We start from the raw sequence: 22,020 nt of genomic DNA, 5'->3' as shown, positions 1-22,020 counted from the left end.
CATTCTGAACCCAGAGCCTGTGTTCTTAACTCTGCATACACCTAGATAATCTCATGGAAAAACCAGAAGCATGAAACAAAAATCGGGAAATATATGCAGAGAGAAACACAGAAAGAAGAATACTAGAAGCTGGAAGGAGTACAGGAGAATCAGACACTGAACCTCATGAAAAGGCCAACAAGAGAGAAACAGACATGGGGGGCGGGAGGGTATGGTGTGAAGAGGGTGCAATGAGGCACTAGGACTTTGTAGGAACTACAGCAAGACCACCAGTCAGGGCAGCTGTGGAAACAAAAACAGGTTCACTATGGCCATGGCTGACATGAAAAGCCATTGCCAGTTACCTAAGGTGCTCATGGAAAATACTTAGTGAGATGGACTGGCCAAGGCACTTTCAGTCCAAAGGGGGACTTGGGTCTGACTATAAGAGTGGGATGGGATCCTCCAGGTCCAGATGGGCTCTGTATTGATACCTGAGGGAGGGCATCCTCAATTCCTACTTTATAACGATTAAATGGGAATTAGGGGAGAATGGCATTTCTGAAATAAACTTCCCATTTTTCCCCTACAGGCACTGGTGAAAACTCATATCAAAACCTGACCTGGATCTGCTCACATCTCTCGAATTACAATGGTCTGTTCCTATTGACTGTTCTGTGACCCTTTGCAGTTCTTGTCCCATCTGGCAGGTGCTATGGTGGGAGGACTGCTTCTTTTTAGTACTGATCACCCAGAATTTTCCATCTTTGCTTCTACAATTTCTCCAAGGATTTAGATAACAGAGTTTTCATTTTCCTAGTTGCCTGGAAAAGTTGTTCCTTCCACATTCTTTAAATGCACTTACTGCCAGCTCCTGACAACCTAGGCCTGGACCTGTTGCCCATGCTCCCGGCTTCATACTTTTCTGCTTCTGTCTTGCTTGAATCTGGCTGCAGGCTTGCTTTGACATCATATCCAGCTGTGGCCAGCACTGTAGCAAGGGTGGTAAGGTAGGGGTGATAAGTGTGTTCCTCCTTGGGCCAGGGTCTCTCACCTGTTGGGTCCCTCACACAGGACCATGGATACCATGTGCCTCCTGAACAAACCCTCTCTCATCATCTCTGGGGCAGCAGGCCTGGAGCTGTCCTCCAAACACCTGACCAGCCTCTTAAAAAGTACTTTGGTAATTTAGCAATCAATAGCCACTGACCAGCCTCTAAAAAAGTATTTGGTAATTTAGCAATCAATAGCCACTGACCAGCCTCTAAAAAAGTACTTTGGTAATTTAGCAATCAATAGCCACTGTTTACAACTCTTGACCTTCCATAGCCTGCCTCTCTCTCTCTCTCTCTCTCTCTCTCTCTCTCTCTCTCTCCCTCTCTCTCTCCTTATTTCCCCTCTAAAATCAATGAACATATCCTCAGGTGAGGATTATAAAAATACAGTGATGGTACATCAACCACATTTTTCAGAGAACAAAGAATGAGCTGAGACTTTGGTTCTTTGTGCAACTTCAGCCACTGAGACTTAGGGATTGACCTCTGCCTTAGGGCGGTGTCAGAACAGGAAGCCTGGTGACCCACGGCTGACTTCAAAGTCTTCCCTGTGAATTTGGGAAGTGATTTTCCCTCTTTGTTCCTCAGTTGCATCATTTATAAAATGGAGGTGATAGCCCCTAGCCAGTTTGGCTCAGTGGATAGAGTGTTGGCCTGTGGACTGAAGAGTCCCAGGTTTAATTCTGGCCAAGGCACATACCCAGTTGCAGGCTCAATCCCCAGTAGGGAGTGTGCAGAAGGCAGCCAATCAATGATTCTCTAAATTAATAATAATAATAATAATAATAATAATAATTAAATAAATAAAATGGAGGTGATAATGGTACCTACTTCACAGGGTGATAGATTTTATTTTTTTTAATATATTTTATTGATTTTGTACAGAGAGGAAGGGAGAGAGATAGAGAGTTAGAAACATTGATGAGAGAGAGTCATCGATCAGTTGCCTCTTGCACACCCCCTACTGGGGATATGCCCGCAACCAAGGTACATGCCCTTGACCGGAATCAAACCCGGGTCCCTTCAGTCCCCAAGCCGACGCTCTATCCATTGAGCTAAACCGGTCCTGGCACAGGGTGATAGATTTTAAACAAGTTATGTCATGTAAAGTATTCACAATCATGCCTTGTACTCATCAGTGTTCCATGCATGTATTAATATCACTATGCTTAATGATCATTATTATTTGTATCTAGTGCCAGAGTTTAATCTTTTAACTACTACAGTAAACTAGGATATTTGGAAGAGCAGTGATAACAGTAATACCAATCTCAGGCCCAGGAAAATAAATTGAGTGCCTCAGGTTCTATACCCTAGAACACACTAGTCTATAAAAAGTATCAAGTGTTTGTAGCATGACTCTCCTTTGGAAATGAGTGACAGGGAGGAGATCCAGGAAAATTCAGTATGGAAGGCATTGCAGGGTAGCTTTCAATGGGAAGTATTATTTAAGAAAGGATATTCAAATTAGCAATACATTTTTATAAAAGAAAAACTTCTCAGGGTTATTTTTGAAAGCATAGTTATACTTTTAGCAAATCATATTTACTCAAAAAGTTGAATTTTAAAATTTCCTTTAAAGTATATGAATCCATATTAGCCATTGGCCAACGATCCTGCTAGTGGGAATAGGGAGGGTGAAAAGAAAGAATTGTGAAGAGTAATGAGCAGGGATTCTGTGTACGTACGAGTGTGCACGTGTGTGTGTGTGTGTGTGTGTGTGTGTGTGTGTGTGTGTAGGATTGGGGGAGGGGGATGCAATGATATTATGATTCCCAATGTGGTCTGAGAGCAAGCCTGCTAAGAAGTAAAATCCCAGAGCATCTTAATGATTGGGAACAATGTATTCTAGTATAAAGAGAGGAATTTCAAAGATAAATTCTAAATTTTTTTAAATTTTTAAATAAAAATAAAGAGAGGGATTTCAATCTACAACCCAAATGATGCACAATAAGCAGGGATGGTTGACTGTGACATGCACAGGTGAGGGAAGGGCGGTGTCTCATGCTTACCACCCCAGGAGGAGGCTCTAAGGAACTGTAGGTGTGACATTAAAATGCACCAGTGTTCACATTCTGTATTAAAATTAGGGGAATTATTTTTAAATCATCCTTTACATAAATTATTTTGTTTATAAAGTAGCACTAAATGAAAAAATCCAAACTGCACTGGAAAAATATATTTACCAATTCTACAACTATTGAGGTTGGGAGGAACAGAGTGGAATTAGTCAATAGAACCAATAATGAACCAAGGAGGCTCATCACAGGGAAGAGGGTGCACTGTTCTATCCTCTATTCCTTTCTTAGAGAGTTTTATATTTTCCTGTTGGATCCTATTGGATCCTGATTGATGCTTGAAGCAAATAAAACATCTGTTAATCAAAACGTGGTTTAGGTACATCCCCACATGAAAACGGACTGTCAGAGCACGGTTGTGAAAGAGAACAGATAAATGTGAATGAAACAGTTACAACCAGTAACAACAATGATGCACGAGAAAGCCAACAAGAGAATGAACAATGTGCCCAAGAGGCTGAGCCAGCAGGTAAGCCTGAATAGCTGGGTTTGATGAATGTAGAGAGGTCAAGGGGCATTTGCTGGTGGCAGAGAATGAAGAAAGGTAGAACTCAAGGAGACACTTATTAACAAAAAGAGGGAAATCACACAGACACGCAGAGTGCAGAAATGGATTCTGATATATTGATAGGAGAGACCTGGAGAAAAAGAGAAATACTAAAATAAGAGACAGGGAGAAGAGCTGCAGAGCTTTCCGGGTGAAGATAGACAGAAACATCAAAATAAGTCAGGGAGAGATTTACGGTGGAATCAATGAAACACAAACACTTTCACTGAATGAAAGTGGCAATATATGCAGTCAGGCTCTAAGTAGGAACAGGAGAAGAAAAGAGAAGCCAGTGAGGTGCAACAAAATGGTAATTGTCAGAGTAAGGCTCTGTGGGAGCTCAGCTGTTGTCTTTTTTTTTTATTTCAGAGGCCTGTGAGCAAGTACCCATCCAAGGAAATAATGGAAATGCAAGACTAGAGATACCCAGCCCGTTGCCCTCTGATGAAGAAAGTAATTATCACCTTCCTTACCAATGATCTAAGTATATCTTTGTTTTTCTATGAGAGCAAACGCTTTCCTTTGTTCTCCCATAGTAGCCATCTCCCCACCCATCTAAACACCACACAAGACACACAGCATTGTGCACAGCCTCCAGCTGTTTTTAAGGCCAGGGAGAAAAAGAACTCAGCTCTTTGATAAAGGATTGTTCCTGGAGGAAAATGCAAAGAGAGAAACTATGGAGAAGGTGGACTGGGAACACCAAACGGCAATGTATAAAAATGAGATAGAGTTTACATAAATTGACATGGAATCCAACCAGTGCCATGTTGTGGAGTTGGTGTAAAAGAAATAAGCTGCACTTCACTTTTTTAAAATTTCTTTATTGATTCTGGTGTTACATATGTGTCCTTTTTCCCCATTACCCCCCCATACCCTTCCTCCTCATGCCCTCACCCCGCTGTGTCTGCACTTCACTGTTAGAATTTATAACAGAAACATGGAAGTCATGGGTAATGCTACTGGTCAGATATTCAACTAAGGAAGCCCAGGTGAAGGACCTTTAGAATGAAATGGCAGGTGGGGGAATTTTATGCAGTGCACAAAATCACAGGGGACAACTTTGGTGATGATTTGAATGCTTGAGATGAGGGAATACATGGAAAGACAAAATTGATACAGAAGAGGCATACACAGATCCCATTGCCAATTAAAAAACGGGAATAGAATGAAAGAAAGCAGGAACCAAATAGAGATTGTAGGAACTAAAACATCAGCTAGAGCAGTGGTCGGCAAACTCATTAGTCAACAGAGCCAAATATCAACAGTACAATGATTGAAATTTCCTTTGAGAGCCAAATTTTTAAACTTAAACTATATAGTAGGTACATTGTTATTAACTTAATTAGGGTACTCTTAAGCTGGTCTTTGCTAAAAACTCAAGGGGCCAAAGAGCCGCATGTGGCTCACTAGCCACAGTTTGCCAGCCACTAAGCTAGAGGATAGCAGGGCTAGGTCTAGAATGAGGCAGGAGAAATCTGAGATGATAAGGAGGACCTCGCTCAGTACTTTCTTGTGTTTTGAGCACCTCATTTGCATCACCCTAGACCCTGGTGGGCCCTGAGAGAAAGACATAAAAATGTGAAGGAAAAGAATATGAAGAAAAAAAGACAGAGGAAATGCCAGTACATAGAAAAACTAAGGGAGACACAAAGGAAACTATGTAAAGAATGAGTAAAGAACAATGAATAAAAAACTGATAAAGAGATGACCAAATGAAGAGAGAGAGCAGAAAAATCAAGATATTGATGGGAAAATCTAATGAACATCTCTACTGGAGGCTGTATCAGTTATCTACTGCTGAGTGACAAACAGATCCAAAACATAGTGGATTAAAACAATCATGATTTTATTTGACACTTCTGTCAATTACAATTTTTAAAAATCTCCAACCTTTCCATTTTTCCATACCCAGCACAATACTCTAATCCAGACCCCCTACAATACTCTAATCCAGACCCCCTTCATTTCTCACTTCAGTAGAAGAATAGTCTCCTGCTAGGATCCTTTTTCCTATCTTGCTCTCTTCAGATCCATTCTTCACACTTCAGCTCAATGGATCTTTCAAAAATTCAAACAAGGTCTTACGACTCTACTGTTTAAAACCCAATACCATCTTGTGACCCTCAGATTTAGGTCAATACTGCAAGCTGTGGGGATTAAAGGACACCTGCCACAGCTTCATATTTTCCCTTCTTTCATGCCACCTTCACACTGAAAAAAAAAAATCCTTTTAGTTACTTGAATTTGCCAAGCTCTCTCAACTAAATCTCTGCCTTTACACATGCTTTTGGAAAACAGTTTGGCATGATCTTTTAATGGATTTCTTTTTAATGGATAATTTATATTATGGAATACTATACAGCAGTGAAAATAAATATGCAAAGTAAATACAAATGACTTTAACACACATAATGTTGAAAAAATAAGTCAAATCCCCATAACTAAATGGCAGAGAGGCAGAGACATAGAGAAGACATGGTTACATTTATGCAAATTTATATAAAATATAGAACTGAGAAACTTAATTATCCATAATATTGAAAGTCAAAGCAATGGTTAACTTGAGCAAGATGGTGGGAACTGCCCTCCCCTGCTGATCATCTTGTGCTGACCATCTTGTGTCCACATGGGGGCAGCCATCTTGTGTGTTGCAGTGATGGTCAATCTGCTTATTACTCTTTTATTAGATAGGATAGAGGCCTGGTGCATGGGTGGGGGCCAGTGGGTTTGCCCTGAAGGGTGTCCTGGATCAGGATGGGGGTTCCCTTGGAACATCAGGAAGCCTACATGAGGGATCTGTGGTGGTTTTAAGGCCAGCCACACTCCCCCCCCCTCACCCCCCACAACCCAAGCAGAGGCCCTGGTATCTGGGATTTATTTATCTTCTATAATTGAAACTTTGTAGCCTTGAGTGGAGGCTGCGCTGGCCAGGGTGTGCAGAAAGCTTAGCTTCCTTCATTGCCGGGGGAAACTCAAGCCTCCTGTTCACTCTGTGGCCACAGCAATCTTGGTTGGGTTAATTTTCATACTTGCTCCTGATTGGCTGGTGGGTGTGGCTTGTTGGTGTGGTGGGGTGATGATTAATTTGCATATTACTCTTATTAAGATTTTTGGAAAAGAAAAAAAATCATCATCAAATAATAGGAAGAGTCAGTAAAAACAAAAGCAATGATAGTTTAGAGATGCATAAAGGAAAAACAGAGGTAAGCAGCTGAAAGGAGAGGGGTGGGAATAACTTTCCCTAGAGTGGAATGACAGGGAGATGGGATCTTTGATTGTAGTAAGGTTGCTCACTCCCTTTGTGGGAGACAAATAAAATTCTTCATTTATTATAATTTTGTTCAGGACCAGAACTACCTAACCATGGAATCCAAATAAATTCCTGTTCTGTACGTCTGGTGGATATAAAGAAGGAAAAGCCATTTTTTAATCCAAATGTTGGAAACGAAACCCAAAAATCTGACATAATAGGTAAGACTGACTGAAAGAATGTCTGATATGAATCCCAGATGCTGTGTAAGGGTTTGGGACATGTCACGAGGTTCCACCAAGGAGATTCAGGTGACCTTGGGCAGAGGCAGGAGAAGAGGGAACCAGCACCTTACCAGTGATTTTAGCAGAAGAGTGTTCCTAGGAATTGAAAAAAAAAAAAATACCAAAAGACTAAAGTTGCAGATATAAGAATTAATGTTTGAGAAACTATTTCTAAAATAAGGAGAAATGCATGGTGGTAGGAGATGAAGAAACAAGAAAACAAAAGATTTTTAAAAAGAAAAAAAAATAATAATCAGAACCAAGATACCTCTGAGAGGAAATGAGAAAGAAGTGAATGAAGAAAAAAAGAGGTATAAAGTGATAGCATCTACAGAAAGACAGGCATAATTAAGAGAAATGGGCTGAGCCAAGAGGAAAGTGAAGTAAAATGAGAATGAAAGAAGTGGTGGAAGAGGGTGGGGATTGGAGGTAGATTGAGGATGGAGGTAGGAGATAGAATAAGGATGGGGGCAAGAAGTGCTGCGGGATGGGCAAAGCTGCTCTCTGTGCATGAATTTCACCACCTTCTGGGTAGGACTTGGAGCAATCTGCAGGTTGCACATTTGGGTACAGACCAGCTTCTCGTTATGGGGTTTTCTGTCCATGGGCTCCTTGGCCCCATCCTGAGACACTAAGGGGTTTTTCTCCTTCTGTGCAGTGATCAGTAGTGATGAAGATGAAGATGAGTCCCCCAAAGCCTCCACCTCGGAACAAAGAAGGGGGCCTGGTAAGGAGGTGGGAGCTCAAGGATGGGGCGCAGGAATCTCAATTAAGAGCTACTGTTTCCTGAGGCATCAGTTCTGAGTTTATTCTGTACCATGGATCCAGTTTATCCTGCAATCCCATTCTCTGCATTCATTTCACCTTGACCTTTTTTGGGAAATGTGGGAAGATAAGAAATAATTATTAAGTAAACATATATGTATTTTTGAGGATGACATCTATTAGTGGGTCTAATAGTCAACATATGTACTTTATATTGGTTGTACAGTAGAAATAAGCTAGCACTAACTAGTTGTTATGACTATAAACTGTTGGATTTCTACAGTAATTTCTATAGAGAAGAGAAACCTCATATTTCTTAATTGGACAGTCATGTTGTCATCTGATTTCAAAGTTTGAATCAAGTCTGAAGGCAATTCATCCAGCTCTCTAGTGTTAGCAGAAATAAACACTTCAAGTATTCTGAAACACAAAGTGTTGTTTTTTAGAGTTTTTCAGCAAGTCATGATATATAGAGTGATTTTTCAAAGGACCTTTGCAAATAGTGTTATTACTGGATGAGAAAATACAATCATATAAACCTTTCAGGGTCGTCTACAAAGCCTCATGAAAATTAAGGGAAAGACAAGGCTACTGGATTCTGTGTTATTTCCTTTGTAAATTAGAGCTTGAAATGGTTAATAAAATGTTGTTTTGTCAATCCCATGAGCAGCACAAATGGTCACAAACTACAGCTCTTTAGTGCACAGGCTGGTGATTGATTTTCCCTTCCTACTTTCTCAGAGGATATTTAGCAAAACATACTAGGAAAAGATCTAAGGACAAATAAAAATGTTACCTGGTCTGGATGTTACAAAAGATTAGTATTTCAAATAATATGTTCTTCCACTGATCACTAGATCTATCAAAGTAAAATGTAAATGTACCTCAATTTTCAGGGAGTATGTGTTCTAACTTACGTGTTAGTATAAGCAAACTGCTCTAAAAGACCATTTCAACATAGGTCTATGTCTCAGATATTATTTCTCAGCCTTGTAAACAGTTCAAGTTGCATTTGGATGTGCGGAGGCTCTCTGCCTTTAGCACAAGATTTCCAAGCTCTCCCCACAAAGAAACAACAAATAAAGGAAGTGTGAAATGACAAGAGAAGGGGTAAGAGGCAGGAGAGAGGTGTAGGAAAGTAAGGTTCTTTGCTAGTGACTTGTCTCTGTTCTGGAGACAATGAATGGAGATCACTAACCTACAAGGTGGGTAACTTAGAGGGACAGACCAGGTGAGCCTGTGTGTGGGTGACTTAAAGGGACAGACCAGGTGAGCCTGTGTATAGGCCATGGTATACCTGGGTTTTCAAGATTTTTCAAGTTGTATTAGAGAATTCCTGCTGAATTTGTTTCTTGGTTATATAATGAGACATCTAAAGAATCCTATTCTTTTTTGCACTTATCAATAACCTTGACTCCTTAGAATCAAATGAGGAAGGAGGGATCCAAGAAGCCACCTGCTCAGCCCCTGAAGTTGCACCACGTAAGAATATTTGGAAAGCATTCCTGGATGAAAAATATCCAGAGTCTAAATCCAGAATTCTATTTCCTAATAAATCTTATTCTGACATTCTCTGTATACATTGATTCTATTACTTCTAGGGCCCAATTTCTGCTTTTAACTTCTTTGAGCCTTTGGAATATGAAAGAGGGCAAAAAGGCATTATAAACTGTTGTTTAACTGGATGAGCCCAATCAATTGATCTATTAAAAAGGTAGAAATAGCCGAGACCGGTTTGGCTCAATGGATAGAGCGTCGGCTTGGGGACTGAAGCGTCCCAGGTTCGATTCCGGTCAAGGGCATGTACCTTGGTTGTGGATATATCCCCAGTACTGGGTGTGCAAGAGGCAGCTGATCGATGACTCTCTCTCATCGATGTTTCTCTCTATCTCTCTCCCTTCCTCTCTGTACAAAATCAATAAAATATTTTTTTAAAAGGTAGAAATAATACACTAGCAAATGACTGTCTTTTTTACTACACACTATCATATCTATTAATGCTGAAAAATTAAAATAATATATGTAGTCTTTACCAAAATGCTTTATTTTCTACAGAGCATAGTAAGCACAGCATTTCTGTATTTTTTGACAATATTGTCATTAGTCCCCAACTTAGAAAGTCTTCAAAGAATAATTTGTGCTGCTTTTTAATTATTGACATAAAAATAGCTTCAGCCCAACTACTCTCAAACCCAAATGATAGTTTAGTGGTAGGCTTACATTGTGATTTTTCACAGGGCTTTTATGAATAAAGATTTGTTTTGTTTTCACAAATACCTGAACTGGGAGATAGAGTAACTAAGTTATCCCCACATTATATCATAGATGAACACTGGAGATAGAAAGTTTAAGGGTCGGGAATAAATTCACAGGGAGTTAAAAAAGGAGAGCTGGGCAGGAGCCCAGCATTATGACCATGGGCACCAGGACTTTATTCAGTTGAAGAAAAGAGGAAAATGATCATCTCAACATCAATACTATCATAAACCCTATCTGCTATGTGACTTGTCATAGAATTTGTAAGACTTTGTTGTACAAATAGCTGTTTCTTCCCTCTTACTTTATAGTGCCCCTGGATTTGAGAAAATCACCTACATGCAGGAAAAGACTTTGGAAAACTGGTAAGAATAAATAAGAATTCTTCGTAGTTATAAATGAACAATATTTTCTACAAAATATTCATTCTAACTCTTTTTATGTCCTTAAAAGTAAAATATAAATTTGCTTTAATTTTAGCTGGTTTGGATTTTAACTTTTGTATAAGTTAGGTTAATAGCTATAACATATAAACACAAAAAGTCAAAGACTCAAACACAATAGAATTTGAATTTTTTCTCAAGTAAACATTCCTAGGAGGATTTGATGGTATACAGGTGGGACTCTATTTTACAGTCATTCTGCGAAGTAGCCATGGGGAGTTCTGCCTTCTTCAATACCAGATTTCCAAGACAGCCCTGGGAGAGGAGCAGAGCTAAAAAATGAATGTGAATACAGATTTAAAAAAAAAAAAAAAAACTACAACAACAACAACAAATCCATAAAGAGACAAGTAAAGGGAGAAAGCAAATCCAGTATAAGAAAACAGAGGGTCAAGAGAAAGCAGAGATGCCCAATAGGGTGAAATAGCTCAGTCCCAGGCTCAGGAGAGGGAAGGGATAAAATACTGACCTACAGGTCACATGAATGCAAAAGGCAGGTCATGGAGGTCTCAGGGAGGGTCATTCTAGCCCTGGGTTTTCAGAGCTTTTCAGGTTTTCCTCTCTAGGTTCCTTTTCATACTCTGACATCTTCAAAGGGGCATTTGTTCCTTCTGCAGGGAGAAATCACGAAGAGGCTTCTGAGTCCAGTGCAGACGAGATGCCCCCGGCAATCAGGAGTTATACAGCGAGGAGTGGTCCTGATGAGGAGGGTGAGGCCTGCCATTGCTGGGCTCAGGGACCTCAGGAGTCTGAGCTCAGGGTTCCCGTTTCTCTGAACACACACCATGACCCAGGGAGCCCACTCCTGCCTTGGTCTCATGTGGCCACTTTAAAAACTGCAAAGAAAGGAAACATTGTAATTCTGGCTTAACCAAAAAGAATGGCTCTTGTTGGATGGCAGTTCATCTTACTCCATGTTCTCAGACATGTCACCCCCAAGTGTGGTGGATCACATTGTGATGTTCCCATACTCACCAGCTATTCTGCGCAGAGCAGAGAAAGTGGGACATTTCGCTACTGTTCAGTTGTGTCTTAAACTTGTTCGAACCTCAATGGACTCTGGCCATACTCTCTATTGACAGAAGAAACAGCTTCTGGTTTTACCAACAAATCCCATTTATAACGTTTGTCAGATCACCCCCAATTTTAGCCTACAGAGTGGTATTTTTTTAAATAGCTTCACAATTATGGGAAATCACAAATGTGATAAATAGTTTACACAGACTCATGGCAGCTAAATCCAGATTCACTGCCAGATGAAAAAATGTTGGTTTTTTAACACTGATTTTGCACATAAGCTAAAGGATGTGGGTCTTTTCTCCATTTGGTATTGCTCTCTTTCCTTTAGATTGAAAGAAACAGAAATAAAATCATCCCTTCTCTATGTTCCAAAGCCTTCTACAATGTGAGGAGTCATAAGATTTAACTCTTTCCATCATGGAGCACTAGTTGTGTTTCCCCTTACCTCCTAGATTCTCCAGATACTGGGAACCAATCTACTTGGAAGATGAGCAACAAGAGAAGACGTAAGAACAATCAAAACTCTTGATGTAACAAATTCTTTCTTTGCTACAAAAGCTTCAGCCAATTTTTTGTTTTATTCTTTACATTTAAAAAAGCTATGAGGATTTTAGGTGATATACATGATACATTTTGCATTGGGTGGACTGAACTAATTGGTATAAAATTTCAATGGCATTATGAGCAATGCAAGTTTATATTCTTCACTCAAATAAGGGACAAAGTAGTTCTATCGTGGGGGGATACTCTGCTGCACACGAACATTGAGGACCTAGCTGATGGAGGCTCTAACTTCTAGAAAATGTTGCTTCCATGGTTCCCCTGGATAAAACAGAGTAGAAACAAATGTACAGATAAGTGAAAGGTTAATAAATGTAAGAAATAATGACAAAAGAAAGTGCCTTCCATGGCAAAGTTGTCTGACCTTGGGGACAGTTCCCGGAGCAACCTTGACCAACAGGTCAGATGGAGCCACAGGGTGGCCTGGCAGTAGGAAAGTTCCTACCCTCTCACACAGCTTTCTTTTTCCAATTTTTCCTTTGAAGATTCCATGCTGGATTGGTTTCCAGGACGCAGACTGAGCCTGTTACGAAATTTTTTTTCTGCAGGGTTCAGCAGTGGTGACTCTTCAGAACTGAGTAACGGAGAAGAGCCTCAGGAAACTTCTAGTTCAGCCCTCAGAAATGGGTCAGGTAACGAAGATTAAGATGCCAAGCCTTGGCCTGCGAATGTCAGGAATCTGAACTTAAAGCTACTGTTTCCAGATGCATTTTGCTCTGAGCGTCTTGAAGAACTCATACCGTTAATCCTGGCAACTCTTTTCAGCACTTTAGAAAATAGGAGGAGGCAGGAAGTTATTACAAACTCATGTTTAACAAGATGAGCCCTATTGAATAAATGTATATAATTATATATTGCTGTTTTAGAAGAAATAAATAGCAAAATGGTAACATCTTTTTAAATACCTGCTGTGATGCCCACCAATACTAAGATCTTAGATTTACATTGGTTCACATTAATGTCATTTGTAGCGGTAAAAGAGAACTGGCCCTACTATGTAATAATAGACAGCAATAAAAAGCTTCAGATCAATCACTCTCAAACTTTAGAATAGTTTTTAAACATTTCCATCACATTGTAATTGGATTATGTCGTGTTATTTTAAAGTACTTTGGCAAATGAGATTTTACTTTGTCATCACAAAATCCGTAAGACTTAGGCAGGCTAATTATTCTGTTGTTAATCTTCACCTGAGGGTGCTTTTCCATTGGTTTTGAGAGAGGAGGAGGAGGAGACAGAGAAAGAGACATTGGTGTAAGAGAGACACGTGCATTGGCTGCCTCCCACGCCAAGGTACCAGAATCGAACCAGAGCCCTTCAGTCTGTGAGCTGATGCTCTATCCACTGAGCCAAACTAGCGAGGGCTAGGAAGGTTAATTCTTTCTATCCCCATTTTAGGATAAGGAAATTGATGTACAAACTTATAAGGGTCAAAAAGGATGAGTGTTGTGTGTAACAGGCAGGAAAATAAGGGCTATTTCAATGATCGAAGTCCAAAGAGGAGGCACAAGGGACCTGGCATATTCACAAGGGAATGTATCAGTGCCTGATACAAGAAAATTTATTTAGCAAACAACTATATATATTTCACCACCTATATTGGTGTGGATATTAATATATTAATATCTTGATGGAGACAGAAATATGAAAATCATAAAAAATCAGAAAGGTAGAAATAGAGCCAGCTCTATGATATACAAAACACTTAGAATAATAAAACTAAAAAGAATGGACAGAGAAATAAAAATAAACAGATTAACAGTGTCATTGATTTAAAAAGAGAAATCAAGGACAGAGAAACTCACAAAATCAACAGGATGGAGACAGAAAGTGTAAGGCAGAGCAACGAGCAAAAAAACTGAGAAGTAATAAGAAAATGAGGTGTGGATAGATATAAAAAAAAATTAAAAAATTAAAAAAAACAGGTATCTGTTGTATGTGAGATGTAGTCATTGGAGTAGGCATACTTTTCCCTAGCTCATCTGAGCTGTGAACATAATTCAGCATAACCACATTGAAGTGTGTTCCTGGTCATCATGTACTGTGTGTCATTTTCTTACTTCCCTTCAGTGTCCAGTGTCCTGTCTTCAAATGAATAGAGGAAGAGAGTCAGAAGATATGCCAGCCTGATAGACTGTGGTGGAGCCAATTGTGATACTACTTATCAGTTCTCTTTGTTTTCCTGTCTGCACAGAGGAAAAGCTCTTCCTTCTTTTCCCTATCTCTCCCCTAAAACATTTCCTTACATGTGCACACAAATGAACACACACTCATATGCAGACAGAATGGAGCACAAATTAAGACTACATCCTCCACTTTGAGAGGACCAAAGAGAAAGAGGAGCGGGGCTCCTGAATGGAGGGAAGGGACAATGAGTAGATAATGTGAGGAGAATGGAAAAGGTAGGCTGAGGTCATCAAATGAAAAGGTATATGAGTAATTTTCAAGGTTTTCTAATTGGACATGGGATCCAAATATCACCAGATGCAGGTTTTGTGGGGTGGAGTAGGATGGCTTTCAAGATATGTCTCAAAGTTTACCAGAAATCTATAATAATAAAAGTGTAATATGCTAATTAGACTGGACAACCTTCCAAATGAACTTCTAGATGAAACCGGGGTGGTCTGAGGGAAGCCCTGGTCCTGGTGCCAGAGGGAAGCTGGTGCCAGCAGCCGGGGAAAGGAAGGCCTACTCTTGCACAAATGTTGTGCATTGGGCCTCTAGTATAGTAATAAAGTTCATGACCGACAGATCAGAGGAAACTGGCAAAAGAAATAGTGGTCAATAGTGAAGTCAGTGATGATAAAAGTAGTAATTTAAAAGATTAAGCTGAACATCGATGAAGAAAATGTAAAGACAAAGTTTGCAATTATAAAAACAGAAAAAGATCAACATAAGACAGAGAAGGAAGCAAAGAAGCAAAGAAAAACAAAAAGGAAGTGACAGTGGAAAGAGGATTATTTTAATAGTGAAACCACATCCAGAGGGAGAAGCATAAAAAAATAGATGAGAATGAGATGTATATAGAGAGTAATCAATGGAGAGGAATTAGATGGGGCACAAAAAGAACTGTAGAGAAAGAGTTAAAATAAGAGAAATGGTAGAGAAGATAGAGGAAGTGGGAAAGGGAGTGGGAGATGATGAAATTGTGGGATCTGAGATGATCATAAGACAAAAGCAATGTCTGCACACGTAGTAGTTCACACCAGTAGTGAGTTTTCAAAGTAAAGTGTCTCCAAGTATCAAAATGATCTGTGTAACTCACCCAGACTGCTAGAGATGTCAGCAGGCATTTCACCCATTCTTATAGCTTTAATCACCATCCAATATATCTCCAGTCCAGACCTGTCTTTTAAGCTTCTAAACTCATTCATCCAACTATCAGCAAGACCTCTGGTCAAGGTCTTAAAGGCCTTAGCCTTCTCCTTTTAGATGTCTTTCATTTGAAATTCAACTCTTCTAAAACAGAGCACATCATCTTTTTCTCTAAAACCAGCACCTGTTCCCAGTGTTCTCCAGCTCTAAAACACACTATTAATTTACTTGTTCCTTCAAGTTCATATTCTCAGAGTCATCAGTATAGCTCTCTGTAACCTAACTCTATTAATTCTTCCTTTTAAATGTCTCCAAGCTGTCCATGCATCTCCATCACCAAGCTATCACTTTAATCAATGTCTATTATCACTTCTCACTGGAGCTAAAGTGACAGGCTCCTACTTGTCCTGCTTCTAATTTTGTTCACACCAAACATATTCTAAATTATTTAGCTAAATTTGCCTTTCAAAAATGCAAATATGTTTATGCTGCTCTCCTACATAAAATCCATTGTCCTTCACCTTCTGTTAGAATTAAGTTAAATCTCCTTTGTGTGGCCCCCACAGCCACCTACCTTGAGGCTCCTGCCTCTTTCTCCATCGTTATCATTGCCACTAACTTTCCTACTTCATATTCAAACATCCTTAAGCTCCTCTTGGTTACTTGCATTAATTGAATGTAGACCTTTGCACATGCTTCTCCATCCATTGGGGGGTTGGGGGAGGCCTATTGCCTTGGTCCCTTTCCTCCATAATCTGGCTAACTCCTGCTTCCATGATACATTCTCTGGAAGGGGACCCTTATCTCAAATGTACTAGTTTTTCCTACTGTACCCTCCCCTCCTTCTAGAGTACTCTGTGTGATCTGTGTTCTAACATTCTTCAACTTTCAATATATTCACTTCTTTATGTTTCAATGTCATGGCTGCTCTTAAGTTGACAAGCACTGACACTTCAGTAGTCATATGTCCTACATTGTTATCAGTGTCCATCTCAGCAACTTGCACATAACAAAAGCTTAGCAAATGTGTTTAGTGAATGAAAATAATTGTTTAGACTCTGTATTCCAACATTTGGAAATTTGTCTGGCCAATGTTAGTTTATTAGAGCATCTATATGGAATGCTTACAAAAACTATTTTAATAATTTAATTATACATATATGTGTATAGATATGTAAATGTAACAGTATTTCTGGAAAAAAATAACATCACATAAAAATAAATACAAATGGCTTTTATGTAGCAAAAGGTCGAGCCTGGAGAAAGTGAAAGAGTGGAGTCTTGTGGCCACAATGCTGTTGCTACTTCTCTGAAGCTCCTCTCAACCACTTGCCGAGACACCTGGCCGCCAAGATGCCTCGAATTATGATTAAAGGGGGCGTGTGGAGGAATACCGAGGATGAAATTCTTAAAGCAACAGTAATGAAATATGGGAAAAACCAGTGGTCTAGGATTGCCTCACTGCTGCATAGAAAATCATCAAAGCAATGCAAAGCCAGATGGGATGAGTGGCTCAATCCAAGCATTAAGAAAACAGAATGATCCAGAGAAGAAGAGGAAAAACTCTTACACTTGGCCAAGTTGATGCCAACTCAGTGGAGAACCATCGCTCCAATCATTGGAAGAACAGCTGCCCAGTGCTTAGAACACTGTGAATTTCTTCTGGATAAAGCGGCCCAAATAGACAATGAAGAGGAAACAACAAATGGTCCACAAAAACTTATACCTGGAGAAAGAGACCCAAATCCAGATACAAAACCAACGCAGCCTGATCCAATTAATATGGACGAGGATGAATCTGAGATACTTTCTGAAGTTAGAGCCCACCTGGCTAATACTCAGGGAAAGAAGTTCAAGAGGAAAGCAAGAAACAGTTTGAAGAAGCAAGGCGTCTTGCTGCCCACCAAAAGAGAAGAGAACTTCGAGCAGCTGGCGTAGAAATCCAGAAGAAGAGAAAAAAGAAGAGAGGACTTGGTTATTATACTGAAATCCCATTTGAAAAAAAAGGCTGCTCTTGGTTTCTATTGTATGATACTTCCGAGGAAAACTACCAGGCTCTTGATGCAGATTTCAGGAAGTTAAGACAACAGGATCTTGATGGTGATCTAATATCTGAAAAAGAAAGAAGAGATAGAAAAAAAGACAAGCAGCATTTGAAAAGAAAAAATGAATCTGATTTATCATCAGCTATTCTTCAAACAGGTGGTGTTTCTGAATTTACTAAAAAGAAAAGCAGACTAGTACTTCCTGCCCCTCAGATTTCAGATGCAGAACTCCAGGAAGTTGTGAAAGTAGGCCAAACAAGTGAAATTGCACGTCAAACAGCTGAGGAATCTGACATAACAAACTCGGCTTCCAGTACTCTTTTTGTCTGAGTACAATGTTAGCAACAACAGCATTGCTCTAGAACACCGCAAACGCCAGCTTTTCAGGACAGAATTCTGCAGGAAGCCCAGAACCTCATGGCCCTGACCAATGTGGACACCCCATTAAAAGGTGGACTTAACACACCTTTGCACGAGAGTGACTTCTCAGGCGTGTCTCCACAGCGGCAGGTTGTACGGGCTCCAAACACAGTTCTTTTAACCCCATTCAGGACTCCCTCTCATGGATCAGAAGGGCTGACTCCCCCGGAGTGGGACAACTCCCAAACCAGTTGTTAACTCCACTCCGGGTAGAACTCCTCTTCAAGACAAGTTAAACATTAATCCAGAGGATAATGACTACAATGATCCCTCTTATGGGAAGCAGATGGAAAGAGAGTCTTGTGAACACCTCCATTTAGGGTTGAGGGGTTTTCCTGCCCCTAAGAATGACTTTGAAATTGTTCTACCAGAAAGTGCTGAGAAGGAGCTGGAGGACCATGAAATAGATGATACATACACTGAAGATGCTGCTAACATGGATGGACAAAAGCAGGCCATACGAGCTGCAGAGTGCGTAAAGGAAATGAAGTGAAAGCATAAAGCTGTCCAGAAAGATCTTCCAAGACCATCAGAAGTAAATGAAACTATTCTAAGACCCTTAAATGTAGAACCATTGTTAACAGATTTACAGAAAAGTAAAGAACTAATCAAAAAAGAAATGATCACAATGCTTCATTATGACCTTCTACATCACCCTTATGAACCATCTGGAAGTAAAAAAGAAAAACCTGTAATATTTGCTACCAATAATTCAGACCACATTGCCTATCTGGAACATAACCCTTATGAAAAGTTCGCTAAAGAAGAGCTGAAAAAGGCCCAAGATGTTCTGGTACAGGTGATGGAAGTGGTGAAACAAGGTATGAGCCATGGAGAACTCTCACGTGAAGCTTATAACCTTCACTAGTGTGGGAAGAATGCTACAGTCAAGTTTTGTATCTCCCTGGGCAGAGCTGCTACACACTGGCCAACCTAGCAAGCAAAAAGGACAAAATTTAGTCACTTGAAAATAGGCTTGAGATAAATAGTGGTCATATGACAACAGAAGCCAAGAGAGCTGCAAAGATGGAAAAGAAGATGAAATTTTTGCTTGGTGGTTACCAGTCTTGTGCTGTGGGGCTCATGAAACAATTGAATGACTTATGGGACCAAATTGAACAGGCTTACTTAGAGTTAGACACTTTTGAAGAACTCAAAAAACATGAAGATTCTGCTATTCCCAGGAGACTACTCTGTCTTAAAGAAGATGTACAGCGACAACAGGAAAGAGAAAAGGAGCTTCAGCAAAGATTCACTGATTTGTTGCTGGAGAAAGAATCATTAAAGTCCAAAATGTGAAGTGCAGTATGTATTCTGTCACAAGATGAACTAATTGCTGGTTTTTGTACTCTGGAAGTCTAAAACAAATGTTTATCTTCATTGACAAGTTTGTCCATATCTGTGCTCTTTAGATTGTTTATTTTAAACAATATTGATCTAACACATTCTGTGTATAAAGCCTTTGACCCCACAGGACATTTTAGAGTTTAAATTATGACAATCATCCTTTTATCAGTGTCACATTTACAAAGTTTTTTTGTGTTTGTTTGGGTTTTTTTTTTTTTTTTTTTTTTTTCAGTTTCGGTCTTTATTTTAAAAGCCTCATTTTTAAGTGCTGCCTGTGAGTATACTCTTAAATAAAAACAAAACCTAAAAATAAATAAATACATACATACATTCAAATGTTTGTAAAAAAAAAAAAAAATGTCATTGAGGAATTATGGGAGAAGCACATAAACTAAAAACAGAAAGCCAAAGATGCAGATTTGGGGCAAAGAAAATAGAGGGGGGGGGCGGAGAATAGATTGAAAGGAAGGGACAGAGATAATAAGGAATAACAATAGATTAAGAGATTTCAGAGTTAGAGCCATCCTTTGATGTAGGGGGAAAGGAGGATGATTTGAGATCAAGGGCACAAATTAAAATTGCAAATTAAAGTTTTTTACAAATCATGACATAGGAGCAGAGCTCCAAGGACTTGGAAATCAGAAGTGCTCCTGTGTCATGTGTTCACCAAGTGTTGTGTCAAGAGGCCAAGAAGCAAGATCTAAATGCAGCCAAGCGGGAACCAAAATGGCGGCATAGGAAAATAGCTGAACTTACTGCAGCACACAACCACTTCAAAACTACAATTAAAAAACAAAACAAATATAATCCAGAACCACGGGAAGGCTAGCTGAGTGGAATTTATACAACAAGAAAGAAAGAGAAAAGCACACTGAGATTGGGAGAAGGTGCCGTATAGAAAGTACAGAAGCAAAAAAAGACCAACTAGAAATTAAACATACACTGACTGAAATAAAGAATAACATACAAAGATCAAACAGCAGACTAGAGGATCCCAAGATTCAAGTCAAAGATTTCAAATACAAAAAAAGCAAAAGACATTCAACCATAAAAGCAAAAAGAAAAAAGAATCCAAAAATATGAAGATAGTGTAAGGAGCCTCTGGGACAACTTCAAGCGTAACAACATCTGAATTAAGGGGGTGCCAGAAGAAGATAGAGAGTAAGATATTGAAAACCTATTTGAAGAGATAATGACAGAAAACTTCCCCCACCTGGTGAAAGAAACAGACTTACAAATCCAGGAAGTTCAGAGAACTCCAAACAAGATAAGTCCAAAAAGGACCACACCAAGATACATCATAATTAAAATGCCAAGGGCAAAGACAAAAAGAGAATATTAAAAGCAGCAAGAGAAAAACAGTTTCCTACAAGGGAGTACCCATATGATTGTCAGCTGATTTCTCAACAGAAACTATGCAGGCCAGACGGCAATGGCAAGAAATATTCAAAGTGATGAACAGCAAGAACCTACAACCAAAATTACTCTACCCAACAAAGCTATCATTCAGAATTGAAGGTCAGATAGAGAGCTTCAAAGATAAGAAAAAGCTAAAGGAGTTTATCACTGCCAAACCAGTATTATATGAAATGCTGAAAGGTATTCTTCAAGTAGAGGAAGAAGAAGAAAAAGGTAAAGATAAAAACTATGACCAACAAAGTGACAACATATACCTATCTGTCAACAAGTGAATCTAAAATTCAAGTGAATAAAAAATCTGATGAACAGGATAAACTGGTTAATATAATAGAATCAGGGGCATAGAAAAGGAGTGGACTGACAATTCTCAGGGGGAAGGGGCTTTTGAGGGTGCAGGAAGAGTCTGGACAAAAATCATACACCGATGGATGAGGACAGTGAAGGGGGCTGGGGGTAAAGGCAGAGGGTGGGTTGGGAACTGGGTGGAGGGGAGTTATTGGGGGGAAAAGAGGAACAACTGAAATAATCTGAACAATAAATATTTATTTTAAAAAATAAAAAAATAAAAAATAAATGTAGCCAAGCATATGACATGATGGGTAAGGCCACACAAGGATCTTGGGGTGGAGGTGATTCAGCAGATACTATACATCGTTGGTATGTCAGTGGTAGGTGATCAGGGCTCAAGGACAACATTAGGTATCTCACCAGCAGGGAGTAGGTTAGTTATGACGGTGAGAGTCACAGGACCCAGGCTGCAGGATGTCAGGAGTCTGAAATCAGAGTACCTGTTTCCTACTCTCGATGCTGAGAACAGTTTGATAAGGAAGGTGGTCCAGTCCATGTCAGAATCTCATTCTAGACATTTGCTTTACTTGACCATTTTGTCTTTTTTTCACCATGTAGGGGAAGTTTTCTGTCATTATTTCTTCAAACAGCAGGAAGGCAGCAGATCATGATTACAAAATGGGTCCTGTTGATTTTACATGGATTGATATAGTAGAATTACACTAATTTTAAAAAACAGTACCTTGTGTACTATATTAGTGTATCAATAGCAAAGTTTTGGATTTATATAGTTACTTCCACCATTATTCATGGAGCAACGAAATCTGAATGTTCTGTTGCTAGATAATAGTGTCACTTGGTCACAATCTTAAAAAATAAATAAATAAATAAAAAAAACTCAAAAGTCAAATAAATGGTCAGGAAAAAGACCTCAGATAACTATTC

General features: G+C 39.4%; 2 protein-coding genes and 1 pseudogene across 19 annotated transcripts in view; 2 read left to right on the top strand and 1 right to left on the bottom strand.

Moving 5' to 3' along the window:
* Positions 1-22,020, top strand: part of LOC311626422 (nuclear autoantigen Sp-100-like) — a 65,638-nt gene that overhangs the window by 24,417 nt on the left and 19,201 nt on the right. For 6 of the 17 annotated variants that reach the window (XM_084891782.1, XM_084891792.1, XM_084891793.1 and 3 more), the window contains exons 5-14: positions 572-634; positions 3,432-3,581; positions 4,029-4,112; positions 7,008-7,133; positions 7,855-7,923; positions 9,384-9,443; positions 10,529-10,582; positions 11,257-11,370; positions 12,133-12,186; positions 12,727-12,873. In XM_084891782.1, coding sequence (XP_084747908.1) covers positions 572-634; positions 3,432-3,581; positions 4,029-4,112; positions 7,008-7,133; positions 7,855-7,923; positions 9,384-9,443; positions 10,529-10,582; positions 11,257-11,370; positions 12,133-12,186; positions 12,727-12,873 — 921 coding nt within the window. The remainder of the gene's footprint in view (positions 1-571; positions 635-3,431; positions 3,582-4,028; positions 4,113-7,007; positions 7,134-7,854; positions 7,924-9,383; positions 9,444-10,528; positions 10,583-11,256; positions 11,371-12,132; positions 12,187-12,726; positions 12,874-22,020) is intronic. The other 11 variants (XM_084891786.1, XM_084891785.1, XM_084891797.1 and 8 more) reach the window with 6 other exon arrangements.
* Positions 10,600-22,020, bottom strand: part of LOC311626455 (nuclear body protein SP140-like protein) — a 70,553-nt gene continuing 59,132 nt past the window's right edge. Inside the window, exon 6 of the mRNA XM_084891875.1 lies at positions 10,600-11,271. Within this exon, the coding sequence (XP_084748001.1) occupies positions 11,180-11,271 (92 nt within the window). The 3' untranslated portion in view covers positions 10,600-11,179. The remainder of the gene's footprint in view (positions 11,272-22,020) is intronic.
* LOC311626425 (cell division cycle 5-like protein) lies at positions 12,885-21,989 on the top strand (annotated as a pseudogene). Its single transcript has one exon. The product of its transcript is annotated as a cell division cycle 5-like protein (transcript).

The sequence above is a fragment of the Pipistrellus hanaki genome (assembly GCF_964339955.1).
Source record: "Pipistrellus hanaki genome assembly, chromosome: 8".
NCBI lineage: Eukaryota > Metazoa > Chordata > Mammalia > Chiroptera > Vespertilionidae > Pipistrellus > Pipistrellus hanaki.
This window is presented reverse-complemented; position numbering and strand designations above follow the sequence as displayed.